At 37.2% G+C, this 23,088-nt stretch overlaps 5 protein-coding genes across 6 annotated transcripts; 2 read left to right on the top strand and 3 right to left on the bottom strand.

Moving 5' to 3' along the window:
* Positions 1-3,426: 3,426 nt before the first annotated feature.
* LOC124327642 (DNA-directed RNA polymerase II subunit RPB1-like) lies at positions 3,427-4,923 on the bottom strand. Of its 2 annotated transcripts, XM_046786628.1 has the most exons (4): positions 4,430-4,923; positions 4,236-4,348; positions 3,882-3,935; positions 3,427-3,792 (listed from the first exon to the last, which is right to left on the bottom strand). In XM_046786628.1, exons 1-4 carry the CDS (start codon positions 4,845-4,847, stop codon positions 3,712-3,714), a joined length of 666 nt encoding a protein of 221 aa, XP_046642584.1. In that variant the 5' UTR covers positions 4,848-4,923; the 3' UTR covers positions 3,427-3,711. The 2 variants fall into 2 exon arrangements, with proteins under 2 accessions (XP_046642584.1, XP_046642583.1); XM_046786627.1 differs by having other exon boundaries at positions 4,236-4,922.
* Positions 4,924-5,321: 398 nt separating this feature from the next.
* On the top strand, positions 5,322-6,536 carry LOC124327643. The gene is made up of 4 exons (XM_046786629.1): positions 5,322-5,505; positions 5,604-5,663; positions 5,772-5,914; positions 5,990-6,536. The coding sequence occupies exons 1-4, from the start codon at positions 5,425-5,427 to the stop codon at positions 6,402-6,404; spliced, it is 699 nt and encodes a 232-aa protein (XP_046642585.1). The 5' UTR covers positions 5,322-5,424; the 3' UTR covers positions 6,405-6,536.
* On the bottom strand, positions 6,442-9,023 carry LOC124327641 (allantoinase-like). Its single transcript, XM_046786625.1, has 12 exons — positions 8,915-9,023; positions 8,707-8,854; positions 8,314-8,412; positions 8,178-8,246; positions 8,001-8,115; positions 7,779-7,925; positions 7,562-7,707; positions 7,414-7,499; positions 7,247-7,347; positions 7,045-7,183; positions 6,797-6,969; positions 6,442-6,731 (listed from the first exon to the last, which is right to left on the bottom strand). The coding sequence occupies exons 1-12, from the start codon at positions 8,934-8,936 to the stop codon at positions 6,564-6,566; spliced, it is 1,413 nt and encodes a 470-aa protein (XP_046642581.1). The 5' UTR covers positions 8,937-9,023; the 3' UTR covers positions 6,442-6,563.
* Positions 9,024-9,131: 108 nt separating this feature from the next.
* On the top strand, positions 9,132-11,722 carry LOC124327640 (propionyl-CoA carboxylase beta chain, mitochondrial-like). Its single transcript, XM_046786624.1, has 11 exons — positions 9,132-9,392; positions 9,462-9,575; positions 9,643-9,768; positions 9,833-9,927; positions 10,026-10,077; positions 10,142-10,261; positions 10,339-10,526; positions 10,593-10,798; positions 10,857-11,065; positions 11,121-11,319; positions 11,376-11,722. Exons 1-11 carry the CDS (start codon positions 9,207-9,209, stop codon positions 11,495-11,497), a joined length of 1,617 nt encoding a protein of 538 aa, XP_046642580.1. The 5' UTR covers positions 9,132-9,206; the 3' UTR covers positions 11,498-11,722.
* Positions 11,548-12,648, bottom strand: LOC124327644 (translationally-controlled tumor protein homolog). The gene is made up of 5 exons (XM_046786630.1): positions 12,491-12,648; positions 12,260-12,330; positions 11,961-12,148; positions 11,781-11,896; positions 11,548-11,726 (listed from the first exon to the last, which is right to left on the bottom strand). Exons 1-5 carry the CDS (start codon positions 12,516-12,518, stop codon positions 11,611-11,613), a joined length of 519 nt encoding a protein of 172 aa, XP_046642586.1. The 5' UTR covers positions 12,519-12,648; the 3' UTR covers positions 11,548-11,610.
* Positions 12,649-23,088: the final 10,440 nt, after the last annotated feature.

Raw genomic sequence — 23,088 nt, 5'->3', positions numbered from 1 at the left:
TCTGAATAAATCTGAATAAATCTGAAAAAATCCAAAAAATCTGAAAAATTGATTTTTGGATTTAAGATCCGTACACCTTCGGATCGAGTTGACAACCCCTCGGATTGTCATCTTATGTTGTTGAGCTAAATTTTAGAGTAAGCAATGGTTTTATGTGTAGATTTTACGTGATTTTGTGACTGCAGCCTCGTAACCTGATATATATGGAAGCATTTAAATATTTTAAAATTCCGCTTTGGATATATTATTGAATTTGAATGTTTTGCATTTATAACTGTCACCTTGTCACATATTATTCACTGAACAATACGACTATATATTCTAGCTCCATAATCGTCTTGTTTACGAGGTTACGTTTACTGAGGTCACGCTACGATAAAGAACACGTATATTAGAAATTTAGTAGATTGTTAACGTCACGTTTCCTACCAGTAAACCAATACAACCCATTTAACTGCTAAGAAAATAAAGCGATCCCAGAAGTGAGCAGAATACAATTGAATAAAAAAAAAAAAATACGGACATTTATTGCAGCCATTTTAAGTTTAGTGGCAGGTTCGACGATAAAAATGTGTCAGCTTCTTGTGATATGGCAAGATTTTTCCCACTGAACCTCTGATAAAAACAAGAAAATTCCATAGCGGCGAGCGAAGTACCTTATTTTAAAAATTCCAATGATAAATATTTATGTCTTCATCAATCCTCGTTATCTCTGCGATCGAAAGTTGAAAATCCATTTGATGTAGCTATTTTTATTCGTCTCCAGTGCTGAACGTTCGTTGGCCTTAAATAATTTCCGTATGCCCGAATAGATGATTTCTATTTCTCTATGCGGCATCACGGGAAGAGATAATCGATAGAACAATGATCCGTACCGTCATACACAACTTTATTGAAAAGCTAGAAGTATGCTATCTACTTTCTAGATAGAAGTGATTTACATACAGTCGTTCACGAGAGATTGGAAACACACGTTATTGTTCATGTCACCTTTTCTGAAGTTTGTCCATGAGAATATTGAAGCTACTTAACGATAAAGTAAAGTTCACTTGACTTGTTTCAACTTACTTATGGTGTATATGCGTGATGCACGAAGACACGTTGTAGTTACAGAAGTTTCATTTTTAGTACAGCTGGTCGTACGGTAATGCTAACTTGATCAAGAATAGGCTACTCTCCACCCTTCTGGCTATATTGATCAAATGAAACGGCTGTTAATCCTCCTTGATTTATAATACACCGCAGCGGACAAGATAAATAATCGTGCGGCATGCTGCAGCGTATCCAATTTCAATCATTTTCCAAATGTACTATATTTCCCTTATCGCATGGATTGTTGTTTATGGGTTCCTTTTTAAAAAGCCATTCAGCCACACTTTTTTTCGTTTTTAACTACGATAGTTTTGATTAACATTATAACTACTTTGGTTTTGAAAACTAAACTATGGAACGCCATAGTGATAATGAATTAAGTGCTCGAAAATTAAGTGCTCGGTCCAATTAAGTGCTCGAAAATTTAGTGCTCGGTCCTTTTCGCCTGCTAGGGGGCGGGCCTATTTTTATCGTTTCTCCTCCCCTTGGAGGGGGAGATCGGAGACATCGATAAAAATGCAATAGTTTTGAAACAATTGATTAGGGAACAGACGAAGTTTCCCGGTGTGTCACGCTGTCTGTCCTGTGGTCCGTGAGTTGTCGTGAACTTTTACATTGTGTTGTGTTGTTTCTCATCTGCAATTCTTGCTTATCATTTCTATTCCGGTAAGTTGAACAAGTGTTTTTCTTCTAATCACCAATTGCTTAACTAATTTCGTTCTTTTACCAGATCCTGAGCCTATTTTGGAAATTTTGGTTAAATTCTTTTTGGTATGCTAATCTGCTCAGAGATTTTAACAGAATTTAACCAAAATTCTCACGGACCACAGGACAGACAGCGTGACACCCCGGGAAACTTCGTCTGTTAATCAATTGTTTCAAAACTATTAAAATCTCATTAAAACTCATTAAAATGGGAAGACATTATGAAAGAAAAGAAAAAAGTTTGTTTTGTGAGGGCCCTTTGAACATCAGACTAAGAGCAATTCCTAGAAAGTTATCCAAAGATCGACTCGAAGGAGCTAAGTCAACCTCTCTCAGTCTTTAGCATACTCAGTATATCAAATATTCTTACGTATACTTCAATCAGATATCCCCAAATTCCCCCCATTTAATGGTATACACCAGTGTGTACATTTTTTTTTTGCTGATCTCACCGTTAGGTATGCCCACCACTGAGCTCTACAGTGGAGTCATCACTATTCTCTGAGCCGGTAACACGCCACCTGCTGGCATGTTATGGAAATACATTTGTTCCACTGGGGAGTCGAACTCTCGATCCTCGAAGCTTCCTCCGATCACAGAGCTATGTCTTATCTAACTCACCCATCCGCTCTCATAATAAAATGTGGGGGTGGGGTATTATAATCTATAATGCTAAGTACTATAATTGTATTTACGAGTATTCTACTATTTTCGACAAACACTCCCGCTACCTGCTAACTTCTATTTTCTTTACTAACAAACAGTTATGAAAACTAAACTGGTCAATCGAGATGTGTTTACTTCATTATATTCAGCTCCAAATCTAAAAACAAAAGAAAAGGGTGACCTCGGTCTCAGCAAGACCAAATTAATTTAAGAAATTTAAATTTGCGATACGTGATATCCATTTTGGCTTCGTATAAATTCCCCGAATTTAGTTTTGGGAAATCAAACATACCCGACAATGCGCGACAATGTGTGCAATAAATCGTGAATTCTAAGCACGCGCAAATGTAGTTCCCAGCTTCAAGTATCGCGATCGTTCTACGAACCTGTTTGCTGTTTTAGTAATCTCTTACGGCAGTCCTCCATTATAATGGTTGGACGTTGGCATCATTTTCCACCGTGTCTGACTGTCTGTAGATGGACTTAACGCCGAATGACACGACGGAACACGGAAAATAAAACATCAATCACTTGACAGGGTATAGTGACCGTCGGTCAGCGATCCGTAAATGTTTACTAGTCTTATTGCTTGATCATGCAAGTTGAATCGAATTAAATTATTTTATCCTCAGGAAATAAAACACTTATCACTTGACAGAGTAGTGACCGTCGGTCACACGTAAATGTTTATCATGCAAGCTGCATGCAAGGTGAATCAAATGAAATTATTTTATACTGAATGCGGATTATAAGAAAGTTTCCAATTCTCGTCCATGTAGGGTGCATATGCACGATGTCTCGGGCAGAGCACCAGATTTGGCCATCAGAAAACGCCATAGATTACATCTTTTATACGTGAAAGTCTACAGCTACGACAAATTTCACGGCTGAAAGTTTTTATTTCCCAAACATTTTCCGATCCACACACCGATGACCACAAGCGGAACATTTCTATTTATTTTATCAATTTTTAATATCGAATCGTGTATTTTCGGTAAGTTAATGCGATATTTAATTTGTCCACAAAAAAATAAAAAGAGAAAAGTCAGCCAGGAAAAGACATGGGCCATTCTTTATTCCCCCCTGAGATTTCACTTCGTTTTACATAATTTAACCCAATTCCATTTATGGAAAGGGGCTCCTAAAAAGCATTTCCTCCCAGCCGTTTTATTGTGACATTCAACGTCGTGGACCGCGGAAGGGATCGAGAATATTCTGTTTTAGTGTCTATTTTAAATTGAGGCGGAATTAATTGTAGGACAGTGACGATTTGGGCTCTTGCGCGTTCATCAACCTGTAGCCCATGACCGTTCGAGCTGACGGATATCCCTAGGAAAAGAACGATTGTCATTACAAAGGTCATTAATGGTAACTTAAACCGTTAACAAATTTGCTTATGCACTATTTATTTGTCTTACTTTATCCATAACTTGAACCATGAAGGACTCGTACATCGAACCGGTCTGGTCAAACTAAATATGGCATAAGAAGAAGAAGAAAAAAAAAAACTTGGTTGGTCAGTCAGAAAGTTGACGAACGGCAAGATAAGTGTCAGTAACAAGATATAGAAACGCGGGTCTTTCACCACAAACTAAATGCAAGCTAGCTTTCACGGTGCCACGGCTCTCTTCTTGCAAAGGGGCTTCATTAAACAACATCGCCAAAATTCAATGGTAAATAGGGAAAACAAAAGATTTCTAATTAACTGCATGTCTGCATTCCCCGGAGCATTTGTTTGCTATGAACGATTGGCGAGCTAGTTATATACATGCCTGTCTAATATGTGAATTTTCTTGAATTTCATTATTCTGCCTCTGGAAGTACTGAGGTGATTCAACGGAAGCTGAAGGTGCCTGATATGTTTCGTAGTTGGTGCTGTACGACGGTGCAGTCCTATGTGTTTCATAGTTGCTGTTGTACGAAGTTGAAGGAGCCCTTTGGGTTTCGTAGTTGGTGTTATACGAATTTGAAGGAGTACGTGATGTTTCGTAGTTGCTGTTGTACGAAGTGGAAGGAGTCCTCTGTGGTTCGTACGACGATGGAGCCCGAAATGTTTCAGAGTCGGAAGAAGGTGCGTATGATCGAATTCTAACAAATTCAGGGCTCGGCAGATACGTCTCATACGTCACCTGTTCTTTCTGTTTATAATTCTGCTTCGGTTCACTTTCGGAAGGACTATAATAGACCTTATGTCGGCAAAACATGCCAGGGCTATGCACGGGGTAGGTCGAATCGCTATCAACGGGCGAGAACGAGGGCGCCGCATCGACAACGACAGCGTCTTCTACTCGACCTGCGTTATTACCAAACCCATAGGGCACTGAGTTAACACAGCTGACTGCAACAGCGATGAGCAATGAGACCGAATGAACCAAGAAATGCATGTTGCAGTTAGGCGTGCGTGACTCTGTTCACTCGATGCTTCTGACGGACTGAGCGCCCAGATGCTCCCCGCAGCAGAGTCTATAGGATTTTAACGCAGCAAGCGCTTCAGCAGATATATTTCTTTAAAAAGGAGAAAGAGTGGAAAGTACAAGGAAGGGAAAAAGGTCACGAACGTGTGTTGAATACGAGCCAGTCCCCGTGTATAGCCAGAGATAGCTCTCTCAAGATGGTTGATGAGAAGGATAGCAGGTTGCGTTATTCGGCAGCCAGCAGTTCCGATTCATCTTTCAAGTTCCTCATTTTCCTACAGTGAAAGAAGACGTTACCATGACGAACATGCATAATGACATGACCATCAAAAGTAAAGAAACAGGAAAAGGCTAAGTTTATTTTTTCGGTGGTGGCCCCTAGCAACCGACGTGTTATTAGATCGATGGACAAGTCGTTGATTCTCGTTAGTTGGTGTCTTTTAGCACCCAGGTGCACATGCATAAGTGAACGCGTCTGTAAGAATTCTATGCAATAATTTTCTGCTGCTCACCTAATAAAAGTAACAAATACAGGGTAGATTGGAAAATGATGCGTAAGTTCCTTATGCGGCCCTCGCTGGTTGACGAGCGGATCATGCAGAAGCAGTTGGCTGACCACCACAACAAGGTAAGTCCAAAGTGGGTCAAATTGACAAGAAAGAACCTTTCGAAATCCTTTCAACTCGATTTCACAAGATGGGTTTTCTTGCTTTCATGCTAAAACAGCTCCGACATGCCACTCCTGCCATCGACTGCTTGTCTCCGCCGACCTACAGTCATTTGACGGTACATAAACCTTTGGTATTTAACAAATAATCACGTTTAATGCACTTGGCACGGGAATTCATTTGAACAAAAGATGCTATTACCAACAAATTTAATGGCTTTTTTCAGCTCAAGTTGAAAAAACTGCAGTTGGAAAACGAACGCATTTGGCAGATAGAAAACGAGAACCGACGGCTTCTCTCTCGATTGGCGGATATTATGAACAGAGCCAGAACTGGCGGAAAAGCGCGGTTCAGCGTCTACAGCAGCAAGTGCGTGAACTCGCACACTTCAATTTTTATTCTAATTAGTCAAATCAACTTGTTGAAATCCTAAAATTGCATTAGACGGTTTGGTGGCGGTTTCAAAGTACGACCGACGTCTCAACCGAAGATCAATCTATCGAACCAACGAGGAAATGCCAATCGCGAAGGTCAAAAAGACGCAAAGGAATTGGACTGGCAAAAGACTACGAGTCCCTGTCGACCTCATACAGTTGCTGTCATGTCCCGTGATTCGACTAGACCAACTTCGACCAACAACCACTCCTCATGCAACTCGACGAAAAAAACCAGGAACGGTAAAACGCTATGCGGATGTACTAGTCGGCAGCCCATGTCGCCACCAGACCTGGATATCGATACCCTTGCAGACACTAGTTTGCCACTCGTTACGTCCCAGTCTCCTTTGAACGATGTGACCGATTTGTTGTTCGGCATCCAGAGCGTCCAAATTACGGTGAAGCAGCAAAGTACGGATTAATGGTGATCTCTAAACGTTAAAAATCAAAATACGAAAAAACATTCCAATTCTATCCTTTATAGTTGCAAAAATTTCCCAACAAGTTAATATAAAAATTTGATATTTCTAAACAAAGGAATAGAGAAAAATAAATGGGAAATGGATATAACAAAAGCCAGCTTATTCCAATGAATCGGCAAGTAGAACTCCATGTGGCTTATCTAAGACGAAGTCTCCACTGTTGAAAATTGTTTGGCCCCTTAAGACAGTCATAACCACACGGCCGTTAAGCACCTTGCCCAAGTATGGCGACAGCTTGTGTCGGAAATGCAGCATGTCTGGAGTTACCTATTTAGGCAGAAAGAGCAAAGTCATTCGACAGCAACTATACATTCATCTCTGTATCGCCTTACTGTAATCTGTTCATCGGGATTCCAGATAACGAAATCAGCATCCAGCCCTACTGCAATAGACCCCTTGCGGTGATCGAGGCGGGCTAACTTGGCTGTGTTGTAGCTCAGGAAACGGGACACGTCAGTTAAAGATAACCCTTTAGGATGTCCGTAAGTCCAAAGAAGAGGTAGCACTGCAGCACAAAAGTTCAAGTTATATCAATTTCGTTTTTCGCCAGTCACCCATCATCTTTCCCCCAAAAAGATACCTAGTTGTAAGGATGAAATTCCACCCCAGGCCTTCATGAAATCTCCAGTTTCGACACACTTTAAATCTTGGGGTGCAGGTGAGTGATCGGAAACCACCAAGTCGATCGTACCATCCAATAATCCAGCCCATAACAAATCCTTATTGCGAGGGTAATGTTAGACCATTTTAATCGCTATCGCTGACTGATTCATCTTACTAACCTGATTGACTTTGTCTCTAATGGGAGGGCAGCATTTGAATTGAGTCGCTTTGACTGGAACTTCTTCGGCCGAGAGTGTTAAATAATGCGGACAGGTTTCCACTGCAATAAAATCAGTCACATAAATTACACATAAGTGCGGGGATTGTGTGTCGATGAATCTTTAACCTGTGATGGGCACTCCGTCTTTTTTGGCTTGAGCGATAATAGGAATGGCCTCAGCGCAGGACAGATGCACTATGTGGCTCGGAACTCTATATAAGTATTTTTTAATGAGAAATAATTTGTTTTATCAGCTAAAAATCTTATTTAGTACCTGTAGCGTCTACAGAGTTCAATGATCAAACGTATGGCTTCCACTTCCATAACGCCGGGTCTAGATTGCAAGAAACCTTTATAAACACTGGGCAGAACTTCCACTTTCTCACTTACAGCAGAGCAACACTCAACCTCTGCATGAAACTTTGAGTAAAATAAAACATTAAAATTAAATCAACAATTAAATTAAAACACGCGAAACAGTGTGAATGTACCAGTATTGTGGACGAAGAGTTTTGAAGACGCTGGAAAGCAATTTCAAGATCCTCTTCTTTAACTTGGGGAAATTCATCCACTCCGCTTGGGCACATGAAACATTTAAATCCGCGCACCCCTTCTTTCAGAAGTGGAACCAGTTCATCCTTAAGAATCAAAAATAAAAATGAATTTGCTACTTAATTATTAGAAAATATTTAATTCTAACTGTTATATAGTACCTGGTTCCCAGGAATGATGCCACCCCAGAATGCAACATCTACCAAAACATTGTTAGAAGCAGCTTTAAATTTTTCAGCAAAATTTTCCTTGGTTGTGGTAGGAGGAATTGAATTCCTTAATACAATCAAACCATTCAGAAATTATACAGCCATAGGGAATTGTATAAGCATATTTACAAAGGCATGTCCACTATAGTTGTAACACCTCCAGCAGCTGCAGCTCTTGTTGCAGTAGTGAAACCTTCCCTGTAAATACAGATCCATGTATTTTAATTGAATAGCCTTGGAATAAAAGTAAGAGTTTTTCCATTACCAGTGAGTCCTGCCTGGTTCATTGACATGCACATGAGAATCCACAACACCAGGAGATAAGACCAAATTGCCCAAATCTACAACCAAAATCGGTTGATACCTATAATGATAATAAAATTATAGAGGATATTGCAATACATAAATAATTTAAACTAAAAAACAAAAATAAAACATATTAGGCAACATTCTACTTTTTATCTCTGCTATTTGCATATTATTAATGCCAGAAAAAATGTCCAAACAAACAACCAATGTGGATTGCAAATACAAACATGCAAATAACTTAATACTATAATAGTTTTATAATTAAAAATAATTCAAGATTACTCTAGTCTCTGGTTTTCATTTAAATGTTTAATTTACAACCCATTATTCTGCAAGCAGCTGCCCTTACTCATCATTAATGCCTAGATCAGTTCTTCCTTCCTCATAGCCTTTCACGGCAACAATTTTCCCGTTCTTCGTAACGATGGCCGCAGAAACAACGCCATGGGGCAGTACAACTCGGCGACTTTTGAAAACCACAATGGAATTTGTTAAATCTGTATGTCAATCCTGTAGATTAATAACATAACAAATATATGTATGAATCCGAAACGCACCTGACGAAGGCTGGGAAGACATATTTGTAAATCAAAGTCTAAACGGAATTTGGTCATGTGTCTGCACTTGATGAGAAACAACCAACCGATTGCCCAGAAAGACCTAAGGCTATAGAAATTTGTATTTTGGTATTTTTTGTTGTTGATAAGGAACTAACGCCATCTCTTAACGGTTTTACCAACAACAGAGGACTACGAATGTTGCCAAGTTCTAAACAGCTGATCCAACTCCAAGGTCCAGGCCAAATTTTTATTCGGCTGCTGTTGAGTTGTAAAAATTAGTTACACCAAGATGTTGAATATACTACGTTCTCGATGTATATCCCAAAGTCATTTTTTAGCTTCTCGTGTTCAAAAACAATTACGATTGTCTTCTTCGATCGAACACACACTTCGAGTAAGAAAAGACATTGATCACCAACGAGAATTGTCTAGGCAAGGAGGAGGGCCTAAACGTATTGATTCCCAACACAAAAAAGTATAAACAGTCTTGATAACGTTTTATTTCATGCGGCATTATTAACAAGTTCAATGTTTTTCATTCCAGGGAAAGCTAACTGCACGGGAAAGAATTGACCTTTTGTGTGATGATAACTCATTTGTGGAATATGATGCATTTGCAGAGCACACTTGCACAGATTTTGGAATGGATAAAGAAAAGGTATTTTAAAAATTCTGTAAATATTTACACATGAGTATTTTTTTTATTCTAAATTTTAAATTTTAAGTATCCTGGTGATTCAGTAGTTACTGGCCATGGTTTAATTAGGGGCCGACTTGCTTACATCTTTAGCCAAGATTTCACTGTTTTTGGAGGAAGCTTGTCCTCTATTCATGCCAAAAAAATTTGCAAGGTATTGTGTTTATTTTTATCACACAAATTTGGTTATTTGGTTAACATACTGAATTTTAACATAGATCATGGATGAAGCCATGACTGTGGGAGCACCTGTTATTGGTTTAAATGACTCTGGTGGAGCTAGGATTCAAGAAGGAGTTGAATCCTTGGCAGGGTAATGATAACGGAACCCAGCAAACTACAGTTTACTTTGGCGAAAAAAATTTGAAATGTTTCCTCTAAATAATTATTTCTATTATCATTTAATTACAGATATGCAGACATTTTCTTAAGAAATGTTATGGCATCTGGTGTTGTTCCTCAGGTTGATCTACTTTATTTACTATTAGTAGTGTTTCTGAAAATCATGCAGTATAAATTTTCCACAGATTTCTTTGATTATGGGTCCCTGTGCAGGAGGTGCTGTCTATTCTCCTGCTCTCACTGACTTTACTTTCATGGTCAAGGATTCCTCATATCTCTTTATTACTGGGCCTGATGTAGTCAAGGTAAAATGCATGTTTACAGACATGAATAACTAAGTCATTATTAAATTTGATTGATCATTGGTGAAATCTTTAAATAGTCGGTCACCAACGAAGACGTAACTTTTGAAGAGCTTGGTGGAGCCAAAACACACACAACTATTTCAGGCGTGGCCCACAAGGCCTTTGAAAATGACGTAGAGGCCCTTCTTCAGCTCAGGGATTTCATGGGATTCCTCCCACGATCTAATAAAGATCCCGCACCTATTATGGTACCTTCGGATCCTTGGTAAACATTTTATTACAGCAGTATGTTTATCGGTTTTCTTAAATGCCTAATAATTGTGTAACTTAGGAATCGAGAGGTTCCAGGATTGGATGCTGTCGTTCCACTAGAATCGACAACCGCTTACGATATGCTGGATGTAATCAACTCTGTCGTGGACGAGAGAGAATTCTTTGAAATTATGCCAACATCTGCCAAAAATATTATTGTAGGATTCGCTCGCATGAACGGTCGATCAGTAGGCATTGTGGCTAATCAACCGAAGGTGGCAGCTGGTAATTACTTCTATGATCACTCGGCAGGGTTAGTTTTTAATTATTTTCTATTTTACAGGTTGTTTGGATATTGATTCCTCAGTCAAAGGAGCACGATTCGTCCGCTTCTGTGACTCATTCAATATCCCTATAATAACGTTTGTTGACGTCCCAGGGTTTCTACCTGGCACAGCTCAAGAATACGGAGGCATCATTCGGCATGGAGCTAAACTTTTGTACGCCTTTGCTGAAGCCACAGTCCCCAAAATAACCGTTATCACTAGAAAGGTATTATTGTTTGTTATTATGTTCATTACTTTAAATAATTTTTAATTAAATTTAGGCTTATGGAGGAGCATATGATGTTATGAGTTCAAAACACCTTAGAGGTGACAAAAATTACGCTTGGCCTACTGCTGAAATTGCTGTTATGGGAGGAAAAGGTGCTGTATCCATCTTGTATCGAGGAAAGTCCAATGTGGAACAGTATGAAGAGGAATACATTAGAAAGTTTGGCAATCCATTCCCAGCTGCTGTTAGAGGTTTGTAACAAAATTTATGTAATTTTACTTGAACTAAAATTTCTTTTTAAATTTAGGTTTTGTTGATGATATAATTGAACCTAGAACTACACGTCGTAGGATTTGTGAAGATTTAAATGTTTTAGCATCTAAATCACAGAGTAATCCTTGGAAAAAACATGGAAATATTCCTTTGTAATAAAAGCATGGTTATTTCAGTTTATGAATAAAAAGTATGTTGACAAAATCGAGTTTTTCTGCATGTTTATTTTCCCAGTTTAAAAACTTGATGTTATTGTGAGGCAGTTGATTTTAGAATTTCTCTGCAATCAGTCCGTGTTTGAAAAACATCATGACCGGTCGACTTTCACCGTTAATATCGCGATATTCCATCAGTGCAACCATTCCGTCAACATCCATTTGAGAACCTAAAATAAATTTAATTAAAGTAAATATCACACAGAAGACAAATAAATTGTTACCAGTGAAAAACTGTAGGTCCTTGAATCTGCCCAATAGATCTTTCATCACTTTGCTCATATTTGACTTGAAAGTATCAACTTCAGAGGGTGCAGTCTCTTCCAACTTAGCAACCAACCTACATGAAATTTTGAATATCAGCACAACAGTTGCAGATAATTTGACATTTAACTAATATATACCTCTTCATGTAATCTTTCAAGTATTGGGTGTAACCTTTCTTGTCACCAAAGGCAAAACATTCAACCAACTGATGAGCCAAGACAATGTCACAACCAGTTTCAGAGGACTCATCAGCTCCCTCATCTGCTTCTTCAGCAGAAGGATTTGCACCAGCCAGAACAATTTCTCCAGCTTTCCTGTTCACGTACTATACAACCGCAAACAAAAACACATTTGAATAAAGGTGCATGGCCATGTTAGATACAGAGCTAAGCATAAGATTTGACACTTAACACTAATATAAACTGTAATTTTTTACCTTTCCAGTGACCTCATAAAGGACTCCGTCAACGAGCTTGATAGGGTAGCTGTCAGAGAACATCTCATCATCTAATACAACACAGTGAAAAGATTAAAACATTTTGAATATTGACATGTCGGAACTGTCAGACCGGTCCTCAACATTTTAACAATATTTAAATACATTTTATTTTGGAACTAATAAAACAATTATTCCACAATACAGAGAAGTTGAAAAGAGTCAAATTACCGTTGAAAATGTCCTTGTAGATGATCATGGTGAACAGATGTTTGATGATAAAAAACGGAAACGAAAGACACAACACCCAACTGGGATGGAAGAGAACTCGAGAAGGAAGGAATTTGGGTTTTTACAACTAGCACAACACTTTAATGCAGGGTTGTCAGTTGGTGCTATGGGGATTATTTCGCGGTTCATGAGTCGATTGTTTTTGTTTACGAGGAACGCCATTTTCCTTGGTTATTTAAATAAAAATCTAAACTGGAGGTCAACTTTTCTTTTGAAAAATCCCAATTATTCAACGCGGATGCTGTTAGGATTGGATATGTTAGCTTGAACTGAACTGCAAGCCTGCGAAGCCAGTTGCACCAGTAATTCTAAGCCAAATCCAGAATCGACCAAAATTTGGCGCGACCATTTCGTATAAAATTTGTAACTCATTGTAAAGTAGGCTACTGTCCCAGTAGTTGATCCTCAAAAGGATTAAACAAATAATAATTCGTATCCGTTTTGCCAGAGCTATATAATACTTGTAGCACCACTCATATGGCGAGCCCTTCCATAGACAAGTTCCGGATGCTGAGTTGCACAACCGCTAAATTAGGATCGTGCGCCAACGTGTCCTTTTAACGTTGTGGGGATAGTAGAAAGCGGGTTTTTTATTATTTAAGCATAGAATTACTTATCTAATCTTAGAAATGTTCAGGATTATCGTTGTTTAGAACATTCTGCTTTTTATAGAGTAATTTTAAATGTATAATTCAGCTTAGTTTACCCATTAAAATTAAAGAAAGTCCAAGCCTGGGATGCTGTTTAGTCTTTTCTTGTGTTTAATACTTAGAATCTTAGATGTAAACAATAACATGGGTGATCTTAATGCTTGTGATCCAATACTTTAACTTTAACCAAGTTCGGTCGGACCTATTGCCATGCCGGTCCGACAGGGCAATAGCCATAGAGGGCTATTGCCCTGTCAGTGTTAATAACCCCATCTAGCGACGGCTATTGCATTTTACATTACGTATGTACAATTTTACCTTGGTTTAGGTCTTTTGCACCCCGCGGAGTCCTTTTCTTAAATTAACTCCGTCACGACTAACGAATCATGTGAGTGTTATCATGTATGTGTAACATTATGTGCAAAGTTCCCCGTTAGAAACTATGATGGATATGATGATTCTTATATATATGACTGTTATTGAGTTCTCAGGTTAGATAAACATGGTAATTGTAATTTGTAAGCGTTTTTTTTTCATCTCGTTCAGTGCAAACAAGTATAATCTTGTTTTTCCTCTTGTTGTTCATAAGCTAAAAACATTTTCGGTGGCTCTTAGTATAAAAATCGAATATAGAGAGATATAGTACACAGCCACGAGTGACGGTAAACACACTCTTTGGTTAAATTAGAAGCAATGTATCGGACGATAGAACTTTATAATTAAAATTCTATAATTCAAACTCTATAAACTAAAAAATTTTAATGACGCGAAGGATACAAAGGTAGATTTCAATCTCACGTGATGTCACGGTATAAGACCGATCCTTAAAAATTCAGGGGGCTTTCCGTTTTGGTAAAAAAGTTTAACTTAGCTTTATTTGTTTATCATAAGGCTGTTTAAAAAATTATCGACCCGGTGGAAGAGAAGCATTCAAAAAGTGAAACGATTGAGTGCAACGGGCGTGAACCAGTTTTATTTTTTTAAGTATCAGCCTATCATGATGGAAATATTTCTTGTGTTGATGATTTTTTGGTTTTGTTGACTAATTCCGTTAATTCTCTCAGACGTAAGAGGGTGAACGGTGAACCATGCGCAGCCAGTTCTGCATAAAACGGGAGTCCCGTCGGTTTAGTAGTTGAAATCTTTCGTATGTATTTCTCGTTTGATTCACACGTTACGTGGGAATCAGTCACCAGAAAAGGCGGATATGGTGAGTCACGTTGCTGGTCTATGTTTATTCAAGGTCGTCAACAACCCCTCGCACCCCTTCTGACTTCTGAGAACTCCGGCTCAACCTTCAGCCTTGCTTTCAGCCAAACAAGGCAAAACAAGGTCAAGGGGGGTAACTGTGACTGAGGGTGAGGGTGACTCAATTTGTTGTTGTAAATTAAACCATGTGATTTACATGCTTTAAATTATAACGCAACGCATTTGTTATGTTTAATACAAAACACAATAAATGCGTTGCGTTTTTCAAAATATGTTTTGCTATAAACAAGTTTAAACTATTCATCTATATACGAAATTTTATCAAATATCTCCCAGAATTAATATACCCTGCGCCCTAGCTTACTTTAATTAAAAAACACTATTTTTTTGGATCAAATTAACATGATGAAATACAAAATAGACGGGAAATTATTTTCGAGTACACTAATTTCAAATTGAAGTTTAAATTATTACGAAAACAAATTTTAAAAAAATGTGATAACTTACAATAACCTTTTATTTTATAACTTACAAGGTCGTTAATTGTACATAGCATTCATATGGATTCAGAAAGGCTACCATTTTTTAAAACTTTGGTAGGTCATATTCATATTATGGTTATTTGCTATTTTTCGTAATAAATTGTATTGTGATTTGCGATACTATAATAATGCAAGAGATCCAGATAATATTGCATATAAATTGCGAACAAATCGCAATCAGCCCTTGCTAACGCTGGTAGCTGACAATTCTACATAGCATTCATTTGGATTCAAAAAGGCTACCAAAAGCCGTCACCAGATGGGGGTTTTAACACTGACAGGGCAATAGCTCTCTATGGCTATTGCCCTGTCGGACCGGCATGGCAATAGATTTCACGAGCTCAAACACACAAGAAAAGACTAAACAGCATCCCAGGCTTGGACTTTCTTTAATTTTAATGGGTAAACTAAGCTGAATTATACATTTAAAATTACTCTATAAAAAGCAGAATGTTCTTAACAACGATAATCCTGAACATTTCTAAGATTAGATAAGTAATTCTATGCTTAAATAATAAAAAACCCGCTTTCTACTATCCCCACAACGTTAAAAGGACACGTTGGCGCACGATCCTAATTTAGCGGTTGTGCAACTCAGCATCCGGAACTTGTCTATTGCTTTATTCTCTGGAAGTGAAACCAGCTCTGCTCCTTAGCTATAAGCGCCACGGCGGGTGTGTGGGGAATAGGAATGGAGGGAAAAGTGGAGGAATGGCAAGGGGAGAGATCGATATCTTATCTATAAATACTAAATTACATTGAAATTAAACAAAAATTTGAACTTAAGTTAATCTTGCAATTCTCTTTAACCCTGTATTTTTTTTTAAATAAAATTTTTTAAATAAAACGACACCATTTAGCAGAAAGTTAATTTTTAAACACATATTTTAATATGATCCCTTTGTTTTTTCTTGGGTGGGTTTTACACAGAATAAGAAAACATTGGTATAAATAAAGCTCATTAACAAGCGATCAACGACTCAAGTAGACCGAAATCCCGGAGCGGCTTTCCAGATCTAAATCCGGAAAAGACCTTAAAAATCTAAAAAAATCTAATCATGTTTGTCTCTGCACGCCAGATTTACCTGCGTTTGCAGAAAGACGAAATTCCCACCCGTTTCCGAGATATTAAGCGTTAAAGTTTGGGTTTTTTGAATTTTGTTAGAAATGGGGGGGTGCTTTGACATCGCTTTTCTGAAAAGCGAAGGAGCTATAGACAAAACTAATTGTATAAAAAGGTTTATTGCTATCTCAACTACCAAAATCCAAAAAGAATTTTCTTTCCGGATTTTATTGGTTGAGATATGGCAAATTTACTGAAAGGCTCATTTTTCCCTTTTCCCTCTCTGCCTGGCAGCCATTTTTTGTACTCTCCGCCGCGCTCCTTGCGGAAGCAAGCCGAAGGTTTTATCTGTTGGTCTTAATTTTAGACCAATAGAAGTCATATCGGCCTTAATATTTAGTGGAACCAGGCTGGCTTCCGCTATGGATACTAGTTGGTGAACTTACCTTTATTGCGCATAGCGTCACGTTTCTCGGATGGCGTTAAGAAAATCCTCGCATTTTACAATTGTCTCGTATTTCCTAGACTTATTGAACGTGGACTCCAAACAATGACAGTAAATGTAAAAACTGTCTTTGGGTATTCCTCGCGTGAAAAGTTCGGAAATAAATGCATCCTAAAATTTTTTTTTAAAATAATTGTTATTAAACAAAATGACTTTGAGAAAAGCTTATTCATGTTACATAAATCAACGCAGTCTGACTTACCAGATGTTGGGGAGATATTGTTAAGGTGGCTGGTTGAGATACGACAATCAAAATTGTGTCCCTAGGCTTGTAGCGCATAATAGCGAAGTCTGTTAAACGGGAGATTGTGTGACTCGGTTCCGGTACTCCAGGTAATTTAACAGTCATGGAGCTGATCGCCGCAGTCGCTTGCGCTCTGGCACTGAAATTACCAACAAATTCCATGTCAGTTGGGAAACCAGGACGGTTTCTTTTTCCAAAAGGTCGATTATTACTTAAACCAAAAAATGTTAATAGTAATAAAAATATACATTCATTATTCTTAAGATAGGCCATTTATTCTTAATTATTCATCTTCATAATTAATCATCATTCTTCACATCTTTTTCATATTCATATTCATTGACATTCATTTTCAGTTCGATATTCATTTCATTCGAATTCATATTAATCTTTTTTCATATTCTTCATATTTTCATATCATCAATCTTCATATTTAACTTCATTATTAATCATTATTGATTATTCTTAATATATAAGATATGTTTCACTTACTTTCTAAGATCTTGGAATGTATCTTTTGAATCTGCAACAACAGGATATCCAGAAGAGCTTCTTGCGCTTAAAAAACTAATGTTCGGCTATCCGTTTCCGGTTCGGCATCAAAGGCTGTGTAAAAAAATGGGTTTTCAATTATTTTTTTCGTCGCTACTCTGTTTGTTACACCGCAAGTATTACATGTAGACGATTCGCTAGTTTTAAAAAAAGTGACTTGTCGACCGCAACTACTATAAATTGGAAAGGGACAAAAGGTAACGGCTTGTTCAGAATCGGTAATGGAAATTGAAGAATTGTGAGTAAGCCAACTGATTGTGAAATTTGCCAAATGAAATGGAACGGAATTATGCGGTTAGGGCAAAAACAAAAAGGGCTGGAATACTCTGGAATACTAACCACACGATATTTTTCAGACATTGAGCCGGGATATCAAGTTCTAGTTTTTTTTTTAGGAAGTCCATCAGCCAATTATGTATGGTCTTCCAAGTGTTTTCGCAGATTAAGCATTTATCTTTCGGGTTGTTTTTTAACTGTTGGCACTTAAACGCCATGTTTCCTAAACATCGAAACTTCTTAATCTCTGCTACGTCTTGATAACTACCAAGATTATCAAGTAACAAAGATAAGTCGTCTCCAGAGGGTAAGCGACCTTGTGTAAAACGAAAAATTAATATTTGAAAAATTCATAAGTAAGAGGAAAAGTGAATAACGAAATATTTATTTTTTAAACTTACGGCGGCAGAGCTCTTTTAATGATTCTACATCTTCGCTTTTTAAATATTCAAGAAATTTACATTCTACGTCATCATAGTCTTCATTTAAGTGTCCGTTTAAGACGCTTGTAATCTCGCTGACGAGAGATTGGTTTAGGTTGTTATGTTACAATACTCTTTTGGTTGTTTTGTGTTTTTTTTTTCAAATTAATGCCAAAGTTCTGCATATATAAGTCCTTCTTCATATTCAAATCACTGCACATGCACTACAGTCGCAGGCACTCTTCGTGCAGCAACACCAACTAAGGAATCACCTAGGTCTTCCGCCTTGCTTAGAATTCAAACTGTAAAGGGTGCCACGCATTAGCGTGTCATATCTATCTAGGGTGGTCATCAGCGGCTGTAAGTGTTTCCAAGGTATAGCAACCTAAACAAAGACCGAAAGAAAGTCCACGCCCTTATCTTCTTTCTGATTCGTTTGTTAATCGTAATGACGAGGAAAAATTGATCGTTGGTTGGGCGATTCGAAAAAACTATTATTTGTGCCCAGTAACAAGAAAAGATTTTACTGGGGCGGTCCAAGAAACTTACTACAAAATGAATAAAAAAACGCTTTTTTAAAGATAATTGACTATCCCTTTGATGGATATTTCAACTTCAGGAACGACACTATCTGTCATTGAGACATGGATCAGTCTTTGATTGTGGTAGAGAACGAGTAGGTTATTATTATATCGATTATTTTTTCATTGCGTTAGTTTCCTGGGAATTAAATCTTAAAAATGAAGATGTCTTCATTGTGAAGCACAGAAGTTTGAAAAATCGGTTACAGCAGTAATACATTGGTATATTAGTAAGGTCACATAGAAAGTTAATGTAATATCTAGTTAGGTAATATAAGGACATGCTTCGGGAGTGACTTTGGCACCGTATTTATCATTATATTCTTCATCCTATAAAGAAAAAAAGAGTTCCCACGCCAAATAAAAGTTTGCTACCACCAAGTAACAACGATTCTTAACTATATTCCACTTCTTGTTAAACTCGGTTTGACTAGGTTTTAAATATGGAAATACCAAGAAAGGTTGGATGACCCAAGATTGTTTTCTTTATCTACCCGACAGTTAGTGCAGCAATTCCAGATATTGCGATTCCCGTTTTGCTCATTAACGAAGTTGAGCAATTAAAGCGTGGTTTTGACGGTCAAATGTATCAAAATGCATTTAAAGCGTTAGGCAAATATATTAGGTCAAGAAATCGTAAATCTGCTAACCATTATTCTAATTGACTCTTAGTGACGTATTCCGTTTCAAAATCTTTGGTAAATGTGTGTCCATAAGACTTTCTCTGCTTAATCACTACGAAAGGAAGTCTTAGAAGTAATCAACGAAGAACCAGATGAGGTAGCACATCTAAGCATACAAAAAATATTATAACTTCATTCATTTGAATATATGAAAAACAATGTATTTATCGGAAGAACAACAATTTACCGAAGCTGTGGACGTCCATAACACATTTAATTCCACATATATAGAGTAGGGAAGGAATTATAAATGATGTATCATTTACAATTTTTGGATGTTATTATTGAATTGTTATCGTTTTATTATTAGTATTTGCCTTCTTTCTTTGACATAACCTCACTGCGACACAGCGCTTTATCACTTATTGGTTATGTTAAAAATATAATATCTCCAAATTGTGTATCTTTAAAAAAAATCTTTGTGGAAAACTGCGAATAAGAATATTCATTTTTATTGCACCCAATGTAGAAATTATCTTGATAAATTTCAAGATAAAGATATCCGTGCTTCCCACACCTGTAACTATTGTATCTCATCAGAAAATTGCACTTCTATGGGGCTAATAAAAAAGAGCTATTTTTTTCCTATAAGCTGCCGATAGTGCCGAGCAATTGATTTACTAATTACTCATACGTTAGAAAATCAAAAACTTTGGAATTAAATTGAGCAAGGGAAGTCTAGGTCAAACGATGATAATTGTAGTAATGAGTTTTTTTATCCAACCAATATTAAAGTCAGTTCTATAGAAGATTCATTAGAAAGTGACGAGGACGAAGTATTAGCTATCAGTTTGATAAAAGATCACAAACACACTGGTTACTTACAGGTTGTAACCTTGTACTCAGATTGTGATTTTATGAAACATTGTAGAGTCTCACGCTCCACTGATACATTGAATTGATTGATGATTTGATTGAACATGATACTTCATTACTGAAACATTGAAGACTTTAGAAGTGAAGTGTGTTATCATAGTGGCCCAAAACCGCTTTCCATTGCTGAAATCATAGTGGCCGAAAACCGCTTTCCATTGCTGAAATGTTGCTTTTGTTACTCTTCAATTTTAGGCAATCAAGATTCTTTAAGAGTGTTTGCTGACAAGTTTGAAAGAACCGAGTCCACTGTTTATAATGTTATTGGCATGGTGATCTTCTTTGATCATCATTTCAACTATATTACAATGCCCAAAACATGAAGATAAATCAAATGTACTGAAGCTTAGTTTCGAAGAAGAAGAGGAATCCCAGCTAGGGGTTATAGTAGCTATTGATGGGAGTCATATGACGTTTCACCCCAAAAAAGAGAACATGAAATCTTTTAAAAATTGACTGCACTATTGAAATTTTGTTCTGATGGCGATTGCCAAAGCTGATCGTCAGTTCAGTTACATATTCGTTGGAAAGAATCACGACTCTTTTATTTGGAGATAATCTACCCTTAAGCAAAACCTTAAGACAAATTGTAATGCGTATTGTGATTCTCGAAAATATCACATAATTGGTGATTCTGCATATTTTCCTCTACAGAAGTGGTGTTTGTTCCTTAAAAACGAAAAGATGAAAGAGCACCTTTACCCAAATCGAGAAACTATTTAATTACAAGTTATCAAGCACAAGGATTGATATAGAGCAGGCTTTTGGTGACTTGAAGGAACGATTTAGAAGAACTCAAGATTTGAATCAATCCATCCATCGAGCAGTGTAGTAAACCTCCTGAGTGCTAGACAACATTTGTATTCAAAATAGTGATCTTAAAATTGATGGAAATTGTGTAAATTGCAATGTGAATCCCGAACGATTGCCCGATCCAACTAAGGGTTCTTTAAACGAAAGTGTTATAAAACGAGACTTCATTTGTGGGAGAATCCAACCACTATTTAACAATAGATAACGGTCTTTTCACTAAATTCTTGTTTTCCCTTCGTGGATAAAAAAAACATTCTGAAACAAAAATACAGTTCGTAATCTTTCTGGAAAGAAAGTCTTTGTTTTCCTTTATTGAAGAATGGGGACCGTTACATCAAGGGCTCTACATGAACAAGAACTGATAGTTTAAAATAAAATCAACACAGCAAAAACGGTCAGAACAAAACGCACATCTTCAAATGCCAGAGAAGCACATACGCTGTAAATCTAGTGTATTTTTTATTTTTTTATATTAGTTCCAAAAAGACTAAAGACCGTAGAGACTAGAAGAACAATTTTTCTAAATAGGACAGCATCTTCATGACGCTTCTGCTTGCTTCAGATTCAGCATTTCTCTTCTTTTTCTTCTCCCTCTCGGCAGTCCGCTCATATTTGCTGGTCATAAAAATTTTAATAACCGTTGTAACGTTTGTTGCTTTGCTAAATTTAGGTTTCTTCGTCTTGGTAAAACTATCGTTGAAGTCTGACTCGTCTTCATTATCAAAAAATTGAATTTGTCAAACATGGTCTTTGTCCTTAGACTTTGGAGCTTGACTTGGGTCAACTCAACATTCGGTTGCTTCCGGATTACTCAGGGGCTGATTTTCTTTGCTGACTATAAAAAATGGAAAATAAGAATAAGGCCAGTAACCATTTCACATAAAGGATCAGGATCAGAATCAGTTTCTTTATTTGCATTTTTCCCCAATCGAGTTGTATTTTGCTTCACCAGAGATGAATACCCAACATATTCTGGGTACGCTGCATTTCCCTTTCCTATATGATTCAAACACAGCAATTCACATTTAACTGGCTCGTACAAACATTGACTAAAACTAGATACCTAGAATTGTATCTATCTCATCAAAGAATCGGAGCTTGTAATCGAGAACATCTTATTCCCTTCCACCTGTTAATTTGGCTAAAGAACATACTTCTTGTATTCTTTGTTAAGATTGTTTCATTTCTCTTGGGCTGATTTACCGGGATCAGCTTTGTTTATCTTGAATCTTTTTTTATCTAATTTGATGGCAATCGCTTGCCACAGGGAATTTTCTAAGGAATTTTTGGTCTTGGTGTCACACAGTCGGGACCAAATTTCTCCAACGAGCTCTGCATTGTGGAAATAAAGGATTGTAGAGAACATACATAAAATGTAACTAATACAATTTAACATATATACTCAAGAAAACTGCTGTAGCTTCAGCATCAATCCTCAGTTGAGTAGTGGATCTCACATTATTCCAGCAAATTTTAACGTTTGTACTAGTCTCATTATATTTTTGGCAGTTGTATCATCGTCTTTTTTTGCAGGAGACACCAGCGAACTAAACGTTGAACTGTCATCATCTAGATGGAATTTAAGTAATTCTTCCACGGTTTTTGTTTTCTTTCCTGTTTTTTTTTAAAACAGTCTTAGCCCTGTTAGGTGACTTTTTATTCATTGTGAAAATTAAAGCGTTATCCATGCAAATGCATATGGACTTAAATGACTACAAGATGCCGATGACTGATGACTGATTCTAAGAAAAACAAACTTGCCAAAGTCAGAAGAAAGTTAAATCCAACACCAGTGAAAAAAACTGCCAGAAAGTCAAGAGGAGCAAACCAAGAAAACAAAAACCCAACCATTCCAGTGCAAAATTTACCCAGACCCTCTTCCAGTGCTCAAAATGGATTAACTGAAGCGTTCTGTATTATGTGTCAAGAGAGTTTCTCTGAAAGCAGGCCCGGTGAAAAATGGGTGCAATGTGTCAAATGTATGTTATGGGCCCAAGAAAACTGTGTGACCAAAAGTAAGCGGTTTTTATGTTTTGATTGCTCTTAGTTGTGTTAATGAGTGGCCTTTTTTGTTTGTGATGTTTAAATTAGACATGTATCGTTAACATTTCCACCAAGAATATAC

Source organism: Daphnia pulicaria, chromosome 2 (genome assembly GCF_021234035.1).
Source record: "Daphnia pulicaria isolate SC F1-1A chromosome 2, SC_F0-13Bv2, whole genome shotgun sequence".
NCBI lineage: Eukaryota > Metazoa > Arthropoda > Branchiopoda > Diplostraca > Daphniidae > Daphnia > Daphnia pulicaria.
Note: the sequence above shows the minus strand (reverse complement) of the source record. Positions and strands in the feature narration are given on the sequence as shown.